This window comes from Lepidochelys kempii, chromosome 1 (genome assembly GCF_965140265.1).
Source record: "Lepidochelys kempii isolate rLepKem1 chromosome 1, rLepKem1.hap2, whole genome shotgun sequence".
Classification (NCBI taxonomy): Eukaryota; Metazoa; Chordata; order Testudines; family Cheloniidae; genus Lepidochelys; species Lepidochelys kempii.
Genome location: NC_133256.1, coordinates 342,384,763 through 342,408,550, shown reverse-complemented (window position 1 = coordinate 342,408,550; position 23,788 = coordinate 342,384,763). Strand labels below are relative to the sequence as shown.

The following is a 23,788-nucleotide window of genomic DNA, read 5'->3' as shown; positions in this document are numbered from 1 at the left end:
ACCCCTTCTCTTTCTTGCCACTACTGGGGGGAAATTAGCTCCTTAAATGGATACTATCAGACTAAAAACCCCATCTGGGTCTTTATCTGTGTTGCTAATAACACCCTCTGATGATTTAATTGCTTAGGGTTCCAAAAAGCATTCGGCATTAACATGGATAATATGGATAAAGCATCCATAGTTAAACAGGATTTAAAATAACAATACATGTCTGGAAGGGATAAACTCTCATGCTTCAGGCCATAAGCCAGCCTCTCACTGCGGAGGTCAGGAGGAAACTTCTCTGGGTAGGTTAGTCCAGAACTGCCCACTTTAGTGTTTCTTGCACCTTCCTCTGAAACAACTCGTATTGGCCACTGCCAGAGACAGTATCCTGGATTGGATGGACCTCAGGGCTGATCCAGTCTGGCTCTTCCTACCTTCCTCTTTACTTTTCCCCACTGGTATATTTCACTTGGACTGGAGGATGAAGATACACTGGCCTGTTTTGCTGGTGTTTCTAGTTAGTTTCACTTCCATGTTGTCAGTCAGTAGCACTAGACAGGTTTGCAAACTGCAGGGGGCTGTTTAACATAGTTTGCCAGACTGAATCAGAACCAAGGTCCATCTGCTTCAGTATCCTGTCTGACGCTGGCCAGATCCATGTGCTGCAGTGGAAGCTGTAAGAACTCTGCTGTAGGCAGATGTGGGATAATCTGTTCCCCAGGTTAGGTCCCATCCCAATCTCTGTTAAATCTCTAAATCTTTAAATCCAGACCAAAAATAACCTCTAGTTTTCAACCACCCTGTGTACATATTCATTCATGAAAATGTTTCTCCTGTATTTTATTTACAAACTCTAAAATTTGCACCTAAACTGGCTGTCACTTTTTTTAATCTTGTTTGTCTAACACGCTGGCTGTAGCCAGGGATTCTCTTCTCCCTGCAGCAGACCCTAGCGACTGTAAGAACTTGTTGCTTCGTACAGCTCAAGGAGTAAGTTCCTCCTTTAGCCTAAGTGGCAGGGTTGGTGCTTTGGTGCTGACAGTCCCAGGGCTTGATCCCTGCTGAGACCCTGTGGTGTCTGTCTGTATATACATCTTTGTTACAAAATCACACCCTAGATAGGGACGTGAACTCCCATCGACCTCAGATGTTCAGAAGAGGTGTGTGTGCAGAGAAGGGACACTAGCTTAGTGTGTGTGAGCGTGACTGTAGCAGCCTGCTACTCACAGCTAAAGGAGTTTAGCGGCAGGGACTTGGACTTAGTCCTCTCCTGATGATGGTGTCTGTCTCTACACAGCCAACCTCCCCAACCCTCCCCTCTGGCTCATTTCCGGGTAGTCGGCATGTGAACATCATAGGTTAGCTTCGTCCACATCTCCTGTGTGCTTATGGGACCTGCACTTTCGCACTGTCTGGCAGTCTCATCAGGAAGTCTGCAACTCCAATTTCTTAGAGACATGGCAATTATCTGAAATGTTAATACGATGCGCTAATTAAATATTTAAGCAGCTGCAGTAAGATCTTGATTATGCATCCCACAAGCATTGGAAGGTGCCTGCCTCACCAGCTCCTGGAACGCCTCCCGCTCCGCTGCCTTTAACGCCCTATGACAGGAACTCCTGAAAATCAGAACGATTTGTATGTCTCCCAAGCTAAGCAGATAACTGAGAACCTGCAGCATCTGCTTCCCCCTTCTGATGATCTGATAAACAAGTTTCTAGCCAAACCTTTGACAGTCAGGTGAAAGAATCTCGTGCACTTTGTAACACAAGGGAAAGCAGCAAACCAAGAGCTACCAACGAGGACTGTTTCGTTCCAGAATTGATTCAAATGTGTATTACAGGCCCCAGCCCAAATTGGGGTTCCAGGGTGCTATGCGGTGTACATGAACATAGTGAGAGACGGGCCCTGCTCAAAAGAGTTTGTGATTTAACTAGACAACCCAGACAAAGCGTGGAAGAGGAAAACAGTATCACACAACGGTGCAGACCCAGATCCTTAATGGTAGCAAGAAGAATTTTTAAAGGGGAAGCCCCTTGCTCAGTATAATGTCCGGAGCTGGGCTGGTTTCCCTAGGCAGGGCCTCTCAGAAACACCATATCATTCATCTCATTGATTTGATTTGTTGTTTAAAGGGCCCGTGACAACTTGTTTCCCTCACCCCCCGAAAAGGAAAGGAATAGGGCTGGGAGAGCAGGTCTTTGCTTCCTGGAGATCTGTGGATCGTCGCAGCCTGGCAGCTTCACCCCCACAGCGACTGACATGGGAAAGCAGGCCTCCGACTGGGGCAGGCGCACGCCAAGCTTGCTATGCTATAAGCCCTGTCTTGAAGCCCGGATTTTCCCACGTCAGCCACGCTCAGTGCCGAACTGAGTTACTTCACTGAGCTGGAGAGTGGCAGAGGGGGGAAATCTCTGTTCTCTCTCCCTGTCCATCTGTTTAGGGCGGTTTGTTGATTCAAGTGCTGTTACCTCATTTGGGGATGTTAGTTTAAGATTCCAGCCAGTGTGGGAACCAGATTAGATCAGCCCGTCAGGCCCTGTCAACTCCAGCCAAAGAATGTAAAATACTCCGAGGGGCAGGGAGGCATTGGAGCAGATGGAAAACATGGGGGACTGGCAGGTTCAGAAGACTGGGGATGAGGAACAGAGATGTTTGCCTCAGAGGGCAGCAGACCCACCCCAGCCCAGGTCAGGAGGGACTTAAAGTTGTCCCATGGCTCTTTGGGAGCCTGTAGGTGGTGAGCCTGGTGGTTTCTAGTGGAGAGGCATCCATAGCCACCGGCAGTCATTGTAGAGGCAGCAGTGACCGAATGGGCCATGAAGGCAGGACCATCCTCTTGCCCATACAGGCAGCCACTCCAGGGCATGTCCGAGCAGAGTGATTAAATGACATTTGCAGATAACCAGAGCCCTTTGGTCTCCTGGGCTGACCCATCCATGGCCCCACAAAGTCCTGAGGCTTCCTTGTCAGGCGCCTGGCACTGGCCAGGACAGCCACACATCAAAGCAGGACAGGGAGGCAGTGTTCCTGTGACTGGAGGCCCGTTTGCCAGTCCCTTGTCTGTGCAGAGTTCCTTGGATGGCATCAGCCGACTGCATTGACTCCTTGTGGGAGCAGTGGACTCTGTCTGGCATTCTGTGCATGGCGTTCCCCTCTGGGTCCCTCAGTTTGACCTGTGAGCTGCACCCCATCCCTGTTTCTTATTCTTTGCCCTCCGTTTTCAGTTCAGTTCTGGATTCTGTGGGCCCCCCCTTCACCTGAGGGGGCCAGGCTTTCCATTACTTTGGTGAGTCCCATGCAGGGTTTAAATAGTTCAGCACCCTTATTCAGCGCTAAGTAAGTGCTGCAGAATTAGCCAGCTGCTAGGGAGACCGATTCCTGCGGCATTCAGCATCATATTGACAGGCCCCTCTGGGAATGTTGCAGTACTGGGAACGTCAAGAGATCAAACAGCATAACCCCAGCAAATCAGGAGGACAGCCCACAATATCATGAGATTTTTTAAAAAGACGGTAGTGTGGTTTTTTGGCCTGTCCTTTGATTTTTCAACTCCCCCTGCCCAGCCCCAGCGTGGGTCTGTGAGACAATTAGTGCCTCTCACTCTCCCAAATGTATTGAGTAAGGGGATTTGCCCCCCATCCCCCACTGCAGGAGCTCTCACCCCAACATCTCCCCATCCCCTGCCCTGCAATTAATTCTGCCCCTGACCTCCAAATCAGTCCTGTCCCAGCCAGTCCCCATATCAGTTCTGCCCATCTTACTTCACCCTATCAGTTCTTCCCTCCATCCACCATCAGTTCAACCCCCCAACTCCCTGTTATTTCTGCATCCCCCATTAGTTCAGCCTGTCCTAAGCACCCCATCAGTTTTACCCCCAGCCCTCGCCCCATCAGTTCATCCCACCCAGCCCCCACCTCCCTAGTTCAGCCCACTCTGCTCCTCCTGTGGCTCTTTACCCCCTCTCCCAAGCCTGGGGGGCTGCAGTGGGGACCCCTCTCCTCCTTCCAGGCTGGGTGCTTCCCAGGGACTCTTCACCCCTCCCCAGGGAGGTGTTGCAGGGAGTGGGAGGAGCAGAGGCACCGTCCCCTCCTGGTTGCTCACAGGAGGAAGGAGAGGAGCTGAGCTGCTGGGGTCTCTAGCTCCCTCCTCCCTTGGCGTTTCCCTGGGGAAGGGGAGAGAGAGAGCTCTTTCTGCAGCAGCTCTGGTGGGTCACTAGAGGACTGGAGCTTCTCACATCAGCCGAAGCCCGGATCCAGCCCCAACCAAAATCCTTCCATTCCCGAAAAAACCGTAAGAGTTGGCAACACTGATGTTAACACGGCTGCGCTCGCTGCTCCATCCGAGCCAGCAATGGCTCTGCAGGGCCAGGCTCATTTGTAGCAGCCAGGGAGGGGAAGAGACCAAGACTAGAGAGTGGGGTCAGTTCCCAGCTCTGCTACAAGTTGCCCGTGTGACCTGGGGCAAGCCACTTCAGCCCAGCTCCTCAGCGGGATAGGTAGGTGCCTGCGGCCACTTCTTAAACACCGCTGGCATTTTCAAAACTGCCACTTCCCTGCTGCCTAACCCTGTAGGCCCCTAAATCCCTATGTGCACCAGCGTCTCTGGCAATCAGCATTCACAAAGCCACCCGAGCCCTCATGCCGCCCCACTGCCAAGGAGCTGTTCAGAGTCGTCGCTCAAGCCAAAGTCCCGGAGGCCCCAAAGTGAGTCTCAAAGTAGGTGGGGGAACGGCAGGGCTCCATCCTGTTGGTGTGCTCTGAGCCTGCCTGAGACCTGTGAGATCCCACAGCAGGAGGTGCCAGAGGCAGGCAGGGCTCTGCCTGTCCTCACGCCTTTCCCCATGCTGGTGTCCTCTTTGCTGTCTGTCCCTCAGCAGGGGGGGACCCTGATTTGCCTTTGTCCCATTGCCAGTGGACTGTGTGGGACAGGACTCAGCTCACGGGGTGTGTGAGAAAGCCGATCTCGGGGCAGCACTGATTTCCTCAGCCCGTTCAGCTGGGATGGAGGGATGGAAAAGTTCCCTTCGAACAGAGAGCCTAAGAGGAGTCAGCGCCCCTGGGAGCCAGCATCCAGCAGGCTGATACTCACTGATCTCCTCCAACAGTCACAGGTCCCCCCCGGCGATGGAGCGGGCCCCACTGAAAGAGTCAGGTTCTCATCTGAACCCCCTCCCCAGCTTAGCTGAGCGCCTCACAGTCTTTAGAGGATTTCCCCTTGCAAGGTGCCTGGGCGCTCGCGCCGTGCTATGATCTGGGGGGCGGAGGCCCACAGCCCCTAAGGGGAGAAGGTTTCCAAAAGCACCACTAACAACGAGCGTTAGGGGCCGAACAGGTGTCTTCGGAAAACCTTCCCCTGAGCCACTCACCCAAGGGCCTACAGCCAAACAGGGACTTGAAGCCAGAACTCCTAAATCCCAGGCTAGCACCCCAAGCCCTGGAGCAGCCATGTCCCTGGTGGGGAGAGGACCTAGTAATGCCAGGTGGGAGAGGGGGGAAAGGCAGCCAGTGCTGCTCCCCCTTTTCCCCCTTCCCCCAGCATACCAAGCCGAGGCCCTTTTTTGGCGGGGGGGCGGGGAGGGACAGAGGCAGATGGTAAGGGAGCACAAAGGGTTGTGGTTTGAGAGGGAATTTTTAAAGGGGTCATTTAAAAAGATAAGTAAATGATTAGCCCCGTCCCGTTGTGCGTCATTAGCCAACGCGGGGGGCCACCCGAGCGCCCTACCTCCGCTTTGCTGGTTCCGCTCACTGCTTGCATCTCGTCTTTCCGTTGTCAGCTCTCAGGATAGGGCGTCCGGCCCTCCTACGGGAGCTGCGCCTGGCCCCCTGGCAGTGTGCCCAGGAACAATAGCTGCCAGCAGGGCAGGCATGGCCCCGCGTGGCACTTAGCAGGCCCCTAGGCATGCTGCTGTGGGTCCTTCAGCAGCAAGTGCGCTGAGTGCCATAGCCAAGGCCTAGCACGTCCAGATCCCTGCCTCGACCAGTGGACAGGGCTGGCTGGGTCAGAGGGAGGTGGGAGTCTCAGAGGAGCTCGCTGTGCGATTGAAGAGCCTGCCAGGGCCTGACTTTCCCACTGGAAAGCGAAAGGGCAGGAGATGGGCAGCACCTGGAGCTCTCCCCGGTCTCATGGAGCTGAGGCCAAGGGCCCTCATCCCTGCTGGGGGGCTAACAATGCAGGCGAACTCCCCCATGCTAGCAGCTGGGGAACATTCCTTCCTCTGGAGCATGTGCATCCTGTCACCGCCACGGGCGCCTTTTCGCAAATATTTAGACAAGACGGGGCGAGGTTGTTCCTTGGGAGGTCAGGGGTGCAGAGGACAGGAATAAAGCAACTCTGCTCTTGGTGGCTGCCAGCCCAGGGGCTTGGCAGAGAGACCGGGCTTGCCTCTCCACGGGACGGGGCTGAGGACGGGCAAAGGAAGCATCAGCTTCTCGGTCACTGCTGTGTGGCTAGGCCCGGCTCCTCCTAGCCCAGGAGTTAAAGGGAGGCCGAGTGGGACGGCTCAAGGGAATTAACTAGGAGGTGAGGGGTTAGGGAGCTCGGTTCTTCTGGGCTCACACCGGCTGCCTCCTCCCCACCTCACTGTCCCCTGTGCTCCAGTTCCCAGCAGCAGCATCACTGCTCATCTGCTTCCCCGGCTGCCCTAGTACGGTGTGTGTTGTGGTAGCACCGAGATGGTGGGGCCCCGTTGCGCTGGGCTCTGTGTGTGCAAAGAACAGAGAGACGGTCCCTACCCCCAGAGAGCTACGGTGGGAGCATAAGGTCAGGCAGGGGCTGGAGACAGACAGACAGAGACGGGGGAGCAGTGTTTGTGCTCCACTCCCCACCTCAGTTCTGGCTAGCAGTGTTCCAGGAGCTCCTGGGTGCTCCCTACTCTCCCGGGCTCTGCCCCCCAGCTCAGCCTCCCCCCCCAACCCCACGCACCGTTTCGGGAGCTCCCAGGCACCCCCTTCTCCCCCAGCTCAGCCCCCCACCCCGCACCGTTCCAGGAGCTCCTGGGCTCCCCTTTCTCCTCTGGGCTCTGCCCCCCGGCTCAGCCCCCCCCACCCCGCACCGTTCCAGGAGCTTCTGGGCGCCCCCTTCTCCCCCTGGCTCAGCCCCCCCCCCTTCACCATTTCGGGAGCTCCTGGGTGCCCCCTTCTCCTCTGGGCTCTGCTCCCCGGCTCAGCCCCCCCCCCCACCATTCTGGGACTTTCCAGGTACCCCCTTTTTGCCTGGGCTCCCCATCTCAGCTCCCCCCCCCCTCACTGTTCCAGGAGCTCCCATACACCCCCTTTTTCCTGGGCTCTGCTCCCCAGCCCTGCCTGGCACCGTTCCAGGTGCCCACTGGCATTCCTGCCAGCCTCCACACTCTGCGCCCCAGCTCAGCATTCCCCCTGCTGCTGCCGCACTGGCTGGCACAGTCTGAGCTCGGCCCTCTCTGTGCTGGGGTTTCCCTGGGGGCTGATGGTGCTGTGGGTTATAACCATGGGGTGGAGGGCAGCCCCCATCCCACGGTGGCGGGGAGGGTGGTGTTAACCAGAGTACATTGCCAGTGGCGGGCCGGAACACGCTAAAAGCCAGCTGGCGGGGCTGGCTCGCTGCTTGGCTGGTCATTCTCCTGGGACGAGCAGGTACCCGCCCAGCACACGCTCCGTGTCACAAGCCCAACCATTTGCTCACACATCCCTGTGGGATGGGAGCTGAATGGGGCCCTACTTGCCTCTGGGGCTTGGGGCTCTTTGTACAAATCCGTCGGGCCTGCTCTCTTGCAGGGCTCTGTTTACCCTGCCCCATCCTTTCCCCTGACCCATGTCTCAGTAATCGCACAGCCCAGCTCGTTTGAAGCCGGGGCCAGGGACGTGCAAGCGGCACTTGGTTATTGTGATGCAGGGCGGCTTTCGCACCCTCTCCCTTGGCTGAGCTTTGCCTTTTGAAACACTCCCCCCCACCCCTGTGATCTGGCTCCCCTCCGGGGAGTTGCTATTTCTGTAACTCCAAAAGCTGCAGCCCTCAGATAAGGCCGGCCGTGCCCTGGTGAAGAACTCCGGCCAAGTGGATTTGGCTTGTGATAAAGAAACTGCTTCAAAACTCTTCCTTGCCTTGGGGCTGAGCCACAAGGCAGATGAAGCGGGGAGGCAGTGGAAGCCACAGCCAGGAGGGACGCTCATGGGACCCTGAGCAGCTGGGGCATCTGGGCGCAGCAGAGAAAAAGCCCTAGGCAAGAAGCCCACTGCCGCTCAACAAGCCAGTGGTGGGGTGCCCAACAGCGCTCAGTCTCCTCTGGGGATATTATGCAAGACCAGAGTGAGACTGGTCCCATGTTTACATGGGGAGGGAGGCAGCCAATGTGGATCATTGGAGAAGTTGGAGGTGGGGGTCTAGAAAGGAAGGCAACCTTGTGATGCCTCTCGGGGCACCTGGGCCTGAAAGCAGCCTTGTTACCCCAAGCCTCCCAAGTGTGAGAGTCTCAGCAAAACATGCAGGGGGATCTCTGCCACCACCATCCTCGCAAGCCCTCTCCTTTGGCCTCTGCCCGCCCTGGCTTCTCCTTACAGGTTAGTAGTAGGGATGTCCCAGGCCCTGAGTCCCTGCGAATCGTTCTCCTGTGCTATCCAGCCCCGGCTGCTTGCAGAAATCCCAGATGTTGTGCCGCCCAAAGGAGCTGAGGGCCCCAGTTTTACCTTAAATCCCCGTTCCTGTAAACCACGCAGCATGTGTCATGAAATAAAAGACGGTTTATTTAAGAAAGAACCGAGAGTCAGCGAGAAACAACAGAGAGGGGGTGGAAACATGTCTACAATACAAAACAAAATGATAACAACCCAGACTTGGGGCTACACCCTTTCCTAGTTAATAAAGTAGGTCATGTGTGTCGTTTCCCCCCCGCCCCCGGCCATACACTGAATTAGTCTTTTGTCTTTATTCCCAGCCAGGGTCAACGCCTGCCTGCTATAATGCTCCTTTTCACCTCCAAGTGGTTTCAATTGTTTGCAGCTGTCGCTGGGGGTTTTCCATTGATGGTCTTGGGTTGGAGCTGGGGGGGGGGTGTCAACAAATAGCACCTGGCACTACCTTGCTGGCTCAGCAGGGCCAGGTGACACCTGCTTTCTGCGCAGATACATTATCCTCAGGTGGCTTAACTTGTACGCCAAGTCCATAAAGCATACGTTCAATAGCAATACCTTATCAACTATCGTATGTACAGCTCACCATGATTATGAATCCAGACCTGTTAGGAGCATCTCTTTATTGGCAAATACCCTGCGAGACCTGTTTGGTGTAGTGAGTTTGTCAGGTCTGAGGGGAGTGGTGTTTGCAAAGAACAGGGCACTCTTTTGGTTATTGGCAGCAAGACCATCACCAGGACTCCCCAGGCAGGAAACTGTTGCCACTATTTTAGTGTCTCAGAAGCAAGCCCCCGACCATATTCTTTTAGTGCAGCGGAAGCTGGCCCAGTGGTTAGGGCTCTAGCATGGCGTGTGGGAGACTTGGGGTCATTACTGGCTGAGCTGCAGATTTCCCATGTAACCTTGGACTTGTCACTTAGCCTCTCTGTGTCTCGTTCCCATCCGTGTTATGAGGCTAAAACCATCAAAGCATGGGAGGATAACTGCATTAAGGACTGGGAGGCGCTCAGATACTGGGGTTATTTTGGGGGGGGGGGCGTATAAGTACCGTAGAGCGATAAACTAAATCAGGCCAGGCCTCCATTTCAAAGGTGTCCGGTCACCGTAGCACTGGTACCACCTCTTGGGGCAAGAGGGTTGGTCACACTCCACCCACAAAGGGGCCAATGTGTGCCCAGTGCTGGTGTGGTTCTGTGATGTAACCAGCTGCCCTCGCCCCCAGAACAGGGCTGAGAACCATCAGGCTCATTGCACTACAGTGCTGGGTGGAATTTGACCTGGGGAGCTGGACCCAGGCAGACCTGGAGCCCAGAAGGTTGGTTGGAAGCTGTATCTGCTGTGTGCTGCAGTTGGCCCTGGCTTGTCTGATGTGTGCTTTCTGTCCCTGCAGGGCATCCCTGGGGATCCCTCCCTGCACAACATGCTCTGCAAAGCTGTGAAGGCCACGTTCAACCGGAGCCGAGACATCTGCACCGTGCGTCTGAACACCGCTGGGAATGCCCCCAACAGGATTGCTGTGCTCGGTGTTTCTGTGCAAAGTGAGCCCTGCTTGCTGCCCACGGGCTCTGCAGGAGGGAGAGGGAAGAGGTTGGGGGCATCTTACTGCTAAAGACCTTTAAGCCCAGTGGTCCCCAAATTGTGGGGTGTGCCCCTCCTTACAGGGGCATGGAGGAATGTCCAGCTTGCGGGGGGAGGCAGTGGCCCGGGCCAGCCCCCCATGAGGGATGGAGGGCAGGGAGGAGCCCCACCCAACCCCGCTCTGGCCCCGGCCTCAGCCATAGCTGTGGTCCTGGTTTCACTCCCAGCACCCAGCTGCAGCCCTGCTCCAGGCTGTGGCTCAGCCGCCAGCCCCTGCTCTCGGCCTGAGCTCGCACGCTTGGCCTCAGGCCTCTGTTCTTGGCCCCAGCCTGGCCATGACTCTGCTTCAGGCCTGGTGGGGGAAGGTGGAGGTGCGGACACATTCCATTACTGCGGGAGGCGGGGGAGGCAAGAAGAAGTTTGGGCACCACTATTTTAGTCTTTTCAGGAAGCACAGGAGAAGCACGGGAAGCCTGGTGGAAATCATGGAGCTGTGTAATCAGCCTTACTGGGGACTCCCGTACTTTCCATTAAGGGCTGGTTTGGGGCTCCGCGCCATTGTTCCCGCTGTCATCCTTTGGCTTGCGATGGAAGCCCAGTGGCCCCAGTAATCAGTGAACCGCTAGGCCACTGCTCTGGTACCAAACCTAGTTGCTAGGTGGATCAGTGGGGACCAGCTTAATTTCATCTTCCAGTAAGGTTATGACTCATTAGTCAATATCAACAAGGGAACAGAGCCCAGCCCAGGGAGGAAAAGCCTCACCCCATGGAGGCGCAGGAGAGTAGCTGTGCAATGATCTCTCACTTCAAGGGCCCCAGTTCAAATCCAGCCTGGCTCAGGCGTGACCGAACGTCAATTCGATGGCTGTTGGGTTGCTGACGTGAAATGAGGTGGTAGGTTTCAGTCCAGGCTGCAGGTGCTTCAATGGTTAAAGTGCCCCACAAGGACTGACCTCCTTTGGGCACCCACAGAGGTGAGGACAGTGTTGTACAGGGCCTGGAGATGCACTCCCCTTCTTTCAGCAAGGCCAGGAGCTTACAGCCAGTTTACACAAGCAGGACAGGCCAGAGTTCTCATGCTTCAGGACAGAAGCTAACCGCTAGCTGTCTGGGGTCAGGAAGAGATCTCCCCTTGGGGCAGGCTCTTCTGTAACTGCCCCCTACAGGGGCTCTTTTACTCTCTTCTGAGGCAGCTGGTACTGGAGCGGGGACTTGCTCTCACAGCTGAGGAGGGTAGCACCTGCCTCTCTGTTTAATGCCACTCATGGCGAGGGGCGGGCGGGGGGAGGGCGGGGGAGAGAAAGTGAGAGTGATGCATGGTGCTCCCCCCTCTACCCACCAGGGAGAGCTGCTGGTCCCAGACCTGGCCAGTGGTCTCATGCGGGCGAGTGTGCAGAGAGGGGATCTCAAAGCTCAGGCAGACCTAGATAATCCAAGTTGGCGCTCTGGGCACACAGCCCTGCTACGGCGTCTCCCAACCCCCCTGCAGCTGCATGGTCACCTCAGTAAGAGCCCCACCTCCTCAGGAGATTTAGGAGCCCGCTGCTTGGCAGAGGCTGTTTGCCAAACTGCGGGTAACAATCCGATCCCTCCCGTGCTCCATGAAGGACGCCTGTCCTTGGGGGCAGGGAAGTGACTCCTGGCCTGTGAGCTGCTCTTCAGCCATCCACCCTCCCTGTCTCACCTTCCCCAGTGCTGTCTGCTTCCATCGCACACAGCACTGCCTGATGGCCAGAAACAGCCGGCGGGTGTAACAGCCCTCCCGCGGCATGGGCACAGGGTACGCAGGGGCTGGGATTTGGAGCTGCCCTCTTGGGCTATGGGTATGTCTACACCGCAGTGAGACACCCACAGCTGGCATCAGGCTAAGGGGCTGTTTAATTGCAGGGTAGACATTCAGGCTCAGGCTGCAGCCTGAACTCTGGGATCCCCCCCCACCTCGCAGGGTCGTAGAGGCCAGGCTGCAGCCCAAGCCCGAACGTCTACACTGCAATTACACAGCCCCTTAGAGCGACCCCCTTAGCCCAAGTCAGCTGGCACAGGCCAGCTGGCACAGGCCAGCCATAGGTATTCAACTGTAGTGTAGACTTCCCTCAGGGACTCAAGTACGTGCTTAGGGTGATTGTTTGAAACACTTGGTGCTTGTGAGGCTGGAAACCAACCCCCAAAGCTGATCTCGCTAGCCCCGGCTCCCAGCCCCTGGGCTGCAGCCGCTCACCACGTGGCCCTAAGCCGCTGCACAAACAGGACTGCTGGAGTGGACAGAGCGCTGTGGGATCCCGTGGAGGGACCAGCCCAGCCCAGGCGGGGGCAGGGACTAGCTGTCCTGTGAGGTTTGCTCCTGCTTTGATTTCTGTTATCGTCCCGCTCTGCAGCACTTGCATCATAGCGCCCCATGCAGGGCTCAGGCAGCCCTTCCCCCAGCTGGAGCTCTGGCACCCAAAATCTCCCTGGTTAAACGTTCCTTTGAACCACTGTGCTTTGGGCCTGGGTGTCGCGCTGCGGAAAGGTATTAGAGTTACAGCCCTGGGCTCCAAGCCAACAAGCATCCAGGTCGTAGGCAAAGCACAACCAGGAGCACAGCCTCCTGGGGCCTGTGGCCTCCTTAACCCCATGCACCAAGCCTAACAGCAGAGAGGGCTGGGCGGTCTCCCTCCCCCGTTTAATCCTGAGTTTCTCTGCAGAGGCCCAAGGCACTGATCATGGTGGCACAGGCAGGGAGGGGGCTGCCATTTATTCACTGCAGGGCCTGGGGCAAGTCGCACCGTTTCCTCATGTGTGAGACAGAGGCTGAATGGCCCGAACTCCGCATGGCACAACCGCTCGCAGCCGTTACGCAGGGGCCGCCGTTCACCTCTGGCTGGTTTCTCCCTACAGCCAACGCCGCGCCCAAGGAGCTGTTTGACCTGCTGGAGACGAAGAAGGGAGAGCTCCAGCAAGTGAGTGAGTCCTCCCCCCCCCCGGACAAACTCCACTTCCCATTTCTTGGTAGGAGGCTTTGGGCGAACGCTGCTCAGGGCCAGCTGCCAAGAGGACGTTGGCTGGAGCTCTGGGGCTGGAAGGCGCTGGAGACAGTCCCACTGCTCCCTGCCGTGCCAGCCCCAGGGCAATCAGCATCTCCATTTCTAAAGGGCTTTAGCCTGTGTCGAAGAGGAGCCAGTTCCCCACAGGGGTGGAGTGTCACTCAGCCCAGCTGTTGTCCTTGGACATCCATCCCTCCCCCTCTGCGCAGGCTGCAGAGAGTCCCTGCCAGGGCAGGACAGCGTAGCGGCCCCCTCCCCGCCGCGCTGGGTGATGTATGCCACAGTTGCATGCGCCCAGCTGAACGGGCAGCTAGCTGTTACATGCAGGCCCAGGCTGGGGAGAGCGGGCAGGAGCTGGGCCACTTGCGGTGCCACGGAAAGAGGACTGTAGGGGACACCTGGGGGGGCGGGTGCTCTGTCAGCGGAGGCTAGGCCCTGAGGGAAGGGAGTGTGGGTGCTGCTGGATCTGCCCCCTCAACCTTCTTGCTTGTGGTAGCTTGGCATCAGCAACGTCACCTATGCCAGCAAGTGGCTGAAGGAGGAGACCGAGGACCGGTTCAGCATGCCCTTGATCATCACCATCGTGTGCATGGCCTGCTCCCTGCTGCTCATCGCGGCCATCTACGGCTGCTGCCACCAGCGGGTCGCCCGTAGGAAGGATCAGGTAAGCCGCTCCCAGCCTCCGTGCGCCCGCGGGGGCTTCCCGTTACAGCCCTGGCCCCCTCCACGGGAGGGGCGTTTTGTTTAGTCAATCAGCAGACAGAAGGCTGGGGTGACCTGCCTGGCGGGGGAGAAGGGACCTGTGCCCGAACGGGGCCTAGGCTTCTGCCACAAGCGGGGGGGGGGGGGTGCCGGCTCGGTCAGCATAGCTGGGCTGGGAGAAATGATAGGGAGTAATCCCCCTCCCCCTACTCCTTACATTAGACTGGCAGGAGCTGGTCAGAATTTCGTCCCAGGAAACCTGGTTTTGATGCAAATTGCTTTTGGTCAAGCACAAAAAAATGCTCTTGGGGAATCACTCTGTTGGCAATGAAACTGGCTTTCTGATAGAAAAACAAAAATGGGTAAAAATTTTGGTCATCAAAAAACAGGTTTTGGGGATTTTTTCTTCAAAATTTCCCCTGAATTTTTTTTTTGATGAAACCCCACCCCCGCAGAGCGATTTGATTTCTTTCAAAAAGTTTTTGGGGTTTTTAAATTTCTGGTAAAAAATAATTTTTCAACCAGCTGTACCCCAGACTCCGCCCCCTCAGGAAATCAACCAGGAGACGCCCCCCAGGGGAAAGTTATAGAACAATCTGCCCGTTATGCAATTTCATACGCTCTCCTGTAACGGCTCTAACGCTCGCCTCTATCAGAAACAGAATATGGGACAAGATGGGCTGACAGTTCCCACATGTCTGACATTTTTAAGTGGGTGGCAAGCTTTTCCCTCAGGTTCCCGTCCAAATTAAATCCGAGATGTTCCCTTGGAGCCCAGCTCACACAGGGTCAGTCCCTGAGCACGCAGCCCAAAAAGCTGGTTTTGAAGTGATGGGCAGCTTGGCTCCCTTCCCCGAGCCTGCATTCCATCCCTCTAGGTGCTCACAGTGTAGCTAAGGTAGCAGAGGATCAAAGCCCCAGCGGGAGTTATGCACCTAAATACCTTTGGGGCTCGAGGCCTGAGTGCCTCCTTAGGTGGGTGAGTCTGTTGTGAGCAGAACAGTAGGGTTTACAGTAGGCTGACAGGGCGTCAGACGTTTCTCCTGCTCATGTCCCTTTGAGTTTCCCTGAGAGGATCAGGCTCACAGCAGAACAGGCTGGAACGTTGTGCCCAAAGGTTCCCCACCGATCTGAATACTGGCCTGGACTGAGTTACTCCTACTATCCCCTCACTGGCTCTGCTGGAGAGTCATTGCATCGCTCTGTGCTGTAGGAAAGGCAGATGTGACTTGCAGAGACGGCTGATGTCCACAGGAGGGCACCGGCCCTACGCACTTCAGATCAAGGCTGCGGTAGCAATTTAACCCTTTAGTTTAGCACTGCTAGGGAAATCCCTTTGCTCTGCCTTTGCAGAGTCGGGTCTCAAACCTAACAGATAAAGGCAACACCTGGTGCCAAGCTTGTGAGCGAAAAGGCTGGCGGTAGAATCAGCATAAAGAGCCAAAAGATAGCAAAGTACAAGTCACTGCTCCCTAGGTTTACACAGCTCCAACTGCTACTGATAAAAGTTGGATCCAAAAGAGAAGGAATTTGACAGTCATGTGCAAGAATCCTATGATACGACAAAACCACTAGAGGTCTTCACAAGTTATCCTGAGGGTAGTGTGGGATTTGTCAGAGAATTAGACTCCTCTTTTCAATTGGCTTAGAAATGTCTATAACAGGTGATCACTCAGGGCTGGTCTACACTGAAAAGTGAGGTCAACCCAGTTATGACGTGTCGGGGTGTGAAAAATCCACAGTTCTGAGCGACGTTGTGAAGCTGACCTAAGCCCCAGCGTAGACAGCACTAGAATTCTTCCGTTGACCAAGCTACCTGGGGAGGTGGATTAACAGCAGCAAGGGGAGGGGCCGTCCCATCCCTGTAGCGAGCGTCTGCACTGAAGTGCTACGGCGATCGCGTCGCAGTGTGTTAAGTGTAGGCATAGCTTCAGTTTCAAAACCAGTTTGGAAAGAACAGCGAGGTCGACATAAAGCAGCCTTGCATTGACCTAACCTTTAGTGTAGACCAGGCCTTAGAGACCCATGTGCTGATGAAAGGTGCCACATCACTGGCCCCGGAGACCACAGTCCTCTGTTTATCCACAGAACGGTACAGCATCAACTTCCTACACTCGGGGCTGCTTCTCATGTGCCCCACCTCTGTGATCAGGAGCGAAAAGACAGGCTGGTCTCTAGGTCCATTTAATTTTTGGTCACTGTGCCAAGGCCAAATCCAGGGATGTTAAAGGGACACTGTCAGCTTGAAATTAACTATAAAAATGAAAAGGCATTAGAAGTAGTTACAGAACCCACCTGGGCTGGAGCCCCCCATCAGTGTGAATTCCTTGTATTGCTGTAGGGCTTAGGAGCCCTAGTCCTGGCCCTGGACTGCATTGTGCTAGGCACTGTACACACAGAACTAGAGCGTACAAGTTTCTCTCACTATTCTTGCTCTGAGAGAGGCCCAGCAACAGGTGCAACTCGCTGTATGGGGGAAGGAGTGACACTGACTATACACCATGACCTGTCAGCACTGGGTGTTGCCTACTGTCGTTCAAAGGTTTAAACACATTTTCAGGCAGAAGTGTGATTTTTAGGTCCTTTTCACGGCAATGTGGACACCTGTCTGGTAAGAATTGGACTGCAGCTCAGCACACTCATGTGCCAAAGGGCCACTGGCCAGGCACAGACAGTAACAGGTATCCGTAATCGTGGGCCTGGGCTGGAGTCAGGTTGGCATCCTTGAGAAGAAAGGCTCTCTCTGCCCTGAGGAAGACAGGCCTTAGTGGTGACTTAGAAGGCTAGCTAAGAAATTGGAACAGCCCATCTGCTCTTCCTGGGTTTGGCTGGAGGCCTTGGGGCTCTGATCAGTATCGTGGGTTCTTACACCTGAAGAGGCAGGCTGTGCCATCTTTAACTCTCACTCACTCACTCAGTCCCAAGCACTCATTAGAGCAGAGGCGCTCTTAGCAGAGACAAAAAGCAATGGGTGTGGAGCACCCAGACTTGAAAATCCCTTCCCTGCTGTAGTTACCCCTCTTTGAAACCGTTGCCCATCAGCTGAGGAGCCGTGCGCCGTGGATTTCCACCGGTGCAGCTACATCAGAGCAAACCCTTCCCATGTAGCTGAGCTACACGGTTCAGCTCTCAGCCTCTTGGGACTAAAGGGACTAGAGCACAGGAGTCTTCCGGGGCAGATGAGGCCTGAAGATCTAATGTAAAAGACAAGCAGATGATCTCTCTTCTCCCCTTGGCAAATACATTTCAGGCCTTCTTTAGACATCATCAGAGCACCTGTTCTGCCCCCAAGTAGGGTTGGGTCCTGCCCAGCACTCACCCCACAGTGGCAGCTCCGGCAGCTCCAGTGCTGTGGGGCTGGCTGGGCTTGGCTCTCCGCGTGGCTCAGGTTTGGCCCCACCCCTGACTGGACTAAATTTGTGTGAGTGGAGCGGTGGCCTGGCTCAGGGGGTGGCAGGGCCACACACTCAAATTTGGCCTACCCAGACTCCCGTCATCATGGCGGCTGGGCCAACCCTGAGGGGCGCTGGGACCCCAGAGGGTGCAGTGCCTGGAGCAGGGAGGCGAGCTCAGCCAGCCCTGTGGGACAGGAGCGGCCACGCGACCCTTTGAAACATTCTGGCAACCCAGTTGTGGGTCCCGACCCCTGGGTTAAGAAACCCTGCTCTGAGAGATATGGGGAGATGGGCTGGGCTGAGTGATGCTCTGCTGGGATCAACACCCGCTTCAGCTCCCCATCTATCTCCAGGGAAACATTCAGAAGCGGGCGGTTTGCGGACGCAGCGCCGCAGAGTCTCCTGCTGCAGTATGTAAGTGATGGAAGTGAATGCAGCCGGCCTGAGTTGTGTGAGCACCAATGAGAGCTGCTGGCTTTATTTACAAAGCAGCACTTCCAGCCGCTGGCTCCCGAGGAGTTGCCATGGCAGCAGCCTGGCTTTTAATATTTCTAACAGTAGCAGCTAGTAGGCCCTGTTTGTGCAAGGTGCTGTACGGCCACATAACCAACAGCAGTTCTGAGCCCTGAAGAGCTTATTGCCTAAGGTCTGGGCTACACAGGAAAGTTGTGCCAGTTATGTCCATGTAGTCGGACCAGTATAACCCCACCACCACCCCGCCAGTGTGCACACTCTGATTCTGGTAGAAGAACAACTTTTCTGGTTTAGCTTAAGCCCCTTCCCAAATACCACAAGCTAAATTTAAAAAAAAGCCACACACAGGAATGAGTGCCCGGATTGGGATGGGGCAGACGTTATGCCACTATATTAATAGTAATTCCTTTCGCTTATAACTGTAGCAGCTTAAATTTGCTCCTTGGGCTGTAGCAAAGCAAATATCCCGCCCACACAACAACTCTTCCATATAGAGAAGACAGACGGAGTGTGGAAGGTAGGCAAATCAGAGGCAGAAGCACAAGGTCCCACAGCAGGTCAGTGCCAGAGGTTTGGATAGAACCCACCATTCTGACATGTGCTCTGGCCCCTGGTCCCTGCTGTGTCTTTCATTGTTATAGGCCGCATTACACGGGAGGGTTCAGCGCCCACGTTCAGGCTGGTAGAACAGTCATCCCGGTGGCCAGTTTGCTGTAGTCCACAGGGCAGGGGAGAAGCTTGTAGGGGAAGAGCAAGTATAATCCAGTGCCGATTTCCCAAAAAATGAAGGAAGGGTGATCCTGGCTGTTACCAGCCCAGAAGGCCAATTTCCACCCAGTGTCAAACTGAGAAGGGGAACACCAAGTAACTATACAGAGCCACGAGCAATAAGCAGCATGATCGGTGGGTTTCATAAAGAAGAAATCCTGTCAGAAACTTAATTGCTTTGCTTTCTGGACTGAGATGGGGACCAACTGGCAAAGCGGCAGTTCTGCAGAAAAGGACCTGGGGATTACAGTGGACGAGAAGCTAGATATGAGTCAGCAGTGTGCCCTTGTTGCCAAGAAGCCCAATGGCATATTAGGCTGTATTAGTAGGAGCATAGCCAGCAGATGGAGGGAAGTGATTATTCCCTTCTAGTCGGCATTGGTGAGGCCACACCTGGAGTAGTGTGTCCAGTTTTGGTCCCCCCACTACAGAAGGGATGTGGGCAAATTGAAGAGTCCAGAGGAGGGGAACGAAAATGATTAGGGAGCTGGGGCACATGACTTACGAGGAGAGGCTGAGGGAACTGGGCTTATATAGTCTGCAGCAGAGAAGATAGCATTTCTTTGATTTGATAGCAGCCTTCAAGCACCTGAAAGGGGGTTCTAAAGAGGATGGAGCTCGGCTGTTCTCAGTGGTGGCAAATGACAGAACAAGAAGCAATGGACTCAAGTTGCAGTGGGGGAGGTCAAGGTTGGATATTAGGAAACGCTATTTCACTAGGAGGGTGGTGAAGCGCTGGAAGGGGTTGCCTAGGGAGGTGGTGGAATCTCCATCCTTAGAGGTTTTTAAGGCCCAGCTTGTCAAAGCCTTGACTGGGATGATTTAGTTGGTGTTGGTCCTGCTTTGAGCTTGGGGTTAGACTAGATGATCTCCTGAGGTCTTGTCCAACCCTCATATTCTATGTTTCTATGTCAAATGGATTTTAGCAAAGCATTTGATGTAGCGTCTCTTAAAGTCTTATTGGAACTGGCTTGGATAGAAACACTCGAAGAACTAGTAAAAGGCAAAACCCCAGGTAACGGTAAACCAATGTAGCTGGGGCAGAAGTCTATCCACATTCTATAGTGATGGCTTGTTAGCATCATAGCTGAGCTAGGAGCATGGCTAGAACACCCCATTCAGAACACAGACTGATGATACAAAACTGGAAGAAGTGGTAAGAACCAACCAGGACAAACAAATCCTCTAAAGAGCCCGAGAGAGATCGGAAACATGGGCAGAAAAGAAATATGCACTGGGAAAGACCCATGTGAGGATATCTGGGGGATGCTCCCTCAGGCACCTGACCAGTGCAAGACACCTGCGAGGAGCAACAATGCCCAAAGAGACAACAGAGGGACCATGGACAGCAAGTTAGACGGGAGTGGGCAATGAGACACGGCTGCAAGATGAGCCGGCGTAATATCCAGCTGCACATGCTTGGGCATCACAGCCAGAGCAGGGAACTAATAATCCCTGCCGCTCTGGTGTGACCGTTCTTAGAGCATCAGATTCATTTCCAGGCACCATATCACTAGAAAGATGAGGTGAATCAGGCATGAAATAGTGAATCCCAATGCCTTGGGACGAGCCTGGACAAGAAAGACAGTGGGGAGCATAGAATGGAGAACAATTCTTCATGGCTAAGGGGAGATGGAGCGGATGGGCTATTTGTCCTTTCCCATCTATGACTTCTGTAACAGAGGACTAAGATAGGACTCCATGGCATTATTTATATAGAGGCACTTTGTGACTAAGTGCACTGTAAACCAAGGGTGGCCCCAGTTAAAGAAGGTTCAGACCTGAAGAGCAGGGTTTTTCTTGCCTTGGGAATGCCAGGAAGACAGGTGCAGAAAACAGAGTGGAGCAGGCTAGTTCTGAATGACGATGTGCCGCTGAGCTCAGGAAAGGCGTCGCTGAAGGAATCAGGAGCTAGTGAGGTGAGCCGGGGAGACTGCCCGTCTCTGGCCCTGGGCGTGAGGAGCTGAGGTAGAACCGAGCCACCAGCTGCACTGCACTTCAGACTCACTCTCTTTTTAAAATTCACTGATTGCCTAGCGTCAAAGGCAGGCATAGCTGGCAGATGTGTTATAAGATTCTCCACAGAGCCCCGCCACGGTACCTCAGTCCTGACCCACAGTACCCCGGCCTGCTCCAGTCCATGCCCCTCCATCCCCACTGCTGCGCACTTCCACCCTGACCTACAGCACCCCTGACTAGTCTAGTTTTGGTCATCGCCAGGAACGTCACACTAACATGTCTGGTTGTGAGATGACTGTGCAGTGTGGACAGATGTTGTGAGGATAAGGTTGGCAGCTAGGAAATGCTGTACGTTTATCCACAGACCGACCACACACTCGTTTTCACCACAGATTTCTGTGTTTGTTTTTTCTCTTGTCCCCTTCCAGCAACGCCTGACAGAAGAGCTACAGACCATGGAGAATGGCTACCATGACAACCCGACCCTGGAGGTGATGGAGACCTCCTCAGAGATGCAGGAGAAGAAGGTGAACCTGAACGGGGAGCTGGGAGACAGCTGGATTGTCCCCATGGACAACCTCACAAAAGAGGAGCTGGAGGGAGAGGAGGACACGCATTTATAAGTGACATGAAACTCTACCAGCAAAAACAAAAAACAAAACAAAAAAGCAGCCCCAAAATGATCAGAGCCACAAGTGCCATCGCTTGGAGCATCCTGTGGAGCAAGGAGACACACTGGTGCCTGAATGCCCCGTTGAGGCAGGAGACCATGACTGGAGTTTGCTCTGGCCCAAACGTCATTCAATCAAAACATATTCACTGTCCAGACTAGGTTGTATTTTTGCTTCTATAGCGGGAGAGTGCCTGTATTTAAGCCTTGACTAGAGGAGACAAGAAAGTTCAGCTTCTGGCCATCATAAAAGGATGAGAGCTGACGGCCTCTTGCAGGGCTTCTCATCCTTTTCCATACTGGTACCCCTTCTGTCTAGCTGGATCTAGTATTATGGGAAGGGCAGAGTGGTCATGACCCCCTGCCCGGGCTGAGAACCCTGGATACAGAATGATCAGAAGCCTCTGGTGCCTAATGGGGTACTCCAGAAACCGAGTTAGCATCATAGCGGATTTGCCTTAGCGAAGGATGCTACTCAGGGTAGAAGGGCTGGAGGCAAAGGGCTCGCGATCTACTGTCAGCTCTTTGCTCTGCTGTCATGTGCATCACCTGGTGCCAGTGCCCAGTACATTGTGAGCCTCTGCATCCTGTTTGTTCTTTTTCCATCACTGCTCCCCAGGAGAAGGAGGATCTTTCCCCCATGTAAACTCCACCGTCACCTGCAGCTCAATAGTCAGACCTCCAGGTTCCACTCCAATCAAATGAGGGGGCAGTGCCATCTAGTGGTGAGAGCTTGGGGGTAGGATAATCGGGGGACTTGGGGGGGTCCATTCTGTGTGACCTCAAAGAAGTCACTTAGGTGTTCTGTGGTTTTGTTTTTCCCATTTGTTATATGCAGAGAAGCTTTAAAGTCGTGCCAATTATTAAGTCACAGGAGATAAGGGAAAGAGCAGCGACTGCCCTCATCCCAAGCCACATGATTGCCTGGTCATTTGCCAAGTCTCCCTGGAATCCCTATGGAAAATGCTTTGCATTCACCAAAGCTTCCCCCGCCACGCACCAGTGATCACTCCTGGGTCCCTAATACTCCCTCTGTCCTACATGGCCCTTCCTGGCCTGCAGTGTGACTGACACTGCAGATACACCCTTCCTTCAGGACAGGGGTGATGTTAAGGCTCCAAGACTGCACTTCTGCTGGGGTTTTTTAGCCATTGTAGGTAGATGTTGCCGTGTTATGTTGCCTTCTCAAGCCATTAAAATGCAGCATTTTTCAGATACCATAGTGTCCTCACTACAGCGAATAAAACAGAGTTATTTAATTCTGGGCTGGACTCGTGTCCATAAACAGGCTAAGCAAGAGGTACCTGCTCTGCCTCTGCCATTCAAATGAAATTCCCAAGCCCGTTTTTTTAGCTCCTAGCCCAAAGGTCATAGAAGTTTAAAGGGCAAGTGCGTAGGAAGCTCACCACTTATTTAGGGAGGGTTGCAGTAAGGGTCCTTAGTGAGATCTGCATTTGAAGCAGGACTGAACTCCCTGTTTCATCATTGTAGCTAATGACAAACTCACTCAAAACGCGCCTTGAAGTTTCTCACCGATGATAAAAGGCATCTAACAGCAGGCAAATAGGAAACTACCATCTTGATGGTGTGGTGTGCAGGCAGAGTCCGGAAATGCAGTTCTGACAAGAATGTATGAATGGAAAGGAGAGATTCAAACTCATTATGTAAGGCAAGGGCTAGTGCTGGGGAGAAACTTAGTGAAGTAGCTGCTGTTAACCCAAAAATTCTCTTACACACCTGAAAATCTGTCATGTGCCAGAACAGGGCTAGGCCCCCCCCCAGCTCTGACCCTGCGGCATCACACATGCCTTCCTAGGGGGAAAGCGTTAGTAACACCGGCAGCTCTCAGAGCAAATCCAGTCACTATTAGAGAGACAGCAAAACGGCAACAGGCATTTCTAGAAAGAGCCAAACCAGTCACCTGTTCCATGGTGGGCAGTAATCGCTTCTCTCATCAGCGAATCACTGCAGGTTTCCTTTAAGGACATTTGTTTCACTCCTGAGATCAGTCAGAAACACTGCAAAGGCCCCCAACACAGGATTAGAAGAAAACAGACCGAGGCTGTTTTACAGACCGAAACTGACCTGCTGAAACACACACGAGCAATCTCCCTGTGCCATAAGCAGAAGAATATGTTAGGGCCCAGTGGAACTGGGAACCTAAAGTCGGTGCCAAAATTAGAGCTGGTCTGAGTGAAGAGAGCTAGTCCCATTTCTGGCAGAGTTTTGTGCAATCAGTTCATTTGAAAGCTCTACCAAGCTGCAAGGGAAAAGAGAACTCAGCAATCAATCAGGGGAGGAGCTCGCCCAATGTCCTATCCAGATCCAGTTGGCACGGGTGAATTTCTGCCAATTCACACACCTAGTTGAAATCAACAGATTTCAAAGGTAGGAAAGGTGAATGAAGGTTGCATCAAGCTCTGAAGGCTTGACTTAATATTTAATCTAAAACGTTACAAGAGATACAAACTGCAAAGCCTCAAACAGATGTGCGTATAGGATATTTTCTTAAATATGGAGTCAGCTATTGTGAAAAGTTAATGTAAGTGCAAAGAAAAGCACATGGATAGTGTTCTCACCTGCATGCAGACAGTTCCCTCAATTCTGTTACCGTTTTACCTCTCA

At 54.1% G+C, this 23,788-nt stretch overlaps 1 protein-coding gene across 1 annotated transcript in view; it reads left to right on the top strand.

Annotated features, from left to right (window-relative positions):
• Positions 1-23,422, top strand: part of PODXL (podocalyxin like) — a 90,327-nt gene extending 66,905 nt beyond the window's left edge. Inside the window, exons 8-11 of the mRNA XM_073328856.1 lie at positions 9,985-10,132; positions 13,050-13,111; positions 13,692-13,859; positions 20,922-23,422. Coding sequence (XP_073184957.1) covers positions 9,985-10,132; positions 13,050-13,111; positions 13,692-13,859; positions 20,922-21,116 — 573 coding nt within the window. The 3' untranslated portion in view covers positions 21,117-23,422. The remainder of the gene's footprint in view (positions 1-9,984; positions 10,133-13,049; positions 13,112-13,691; positions 13,860-20,921) is intronic.
• Positions 23,423-23,788: the final 366 nt, after the last annotated feature.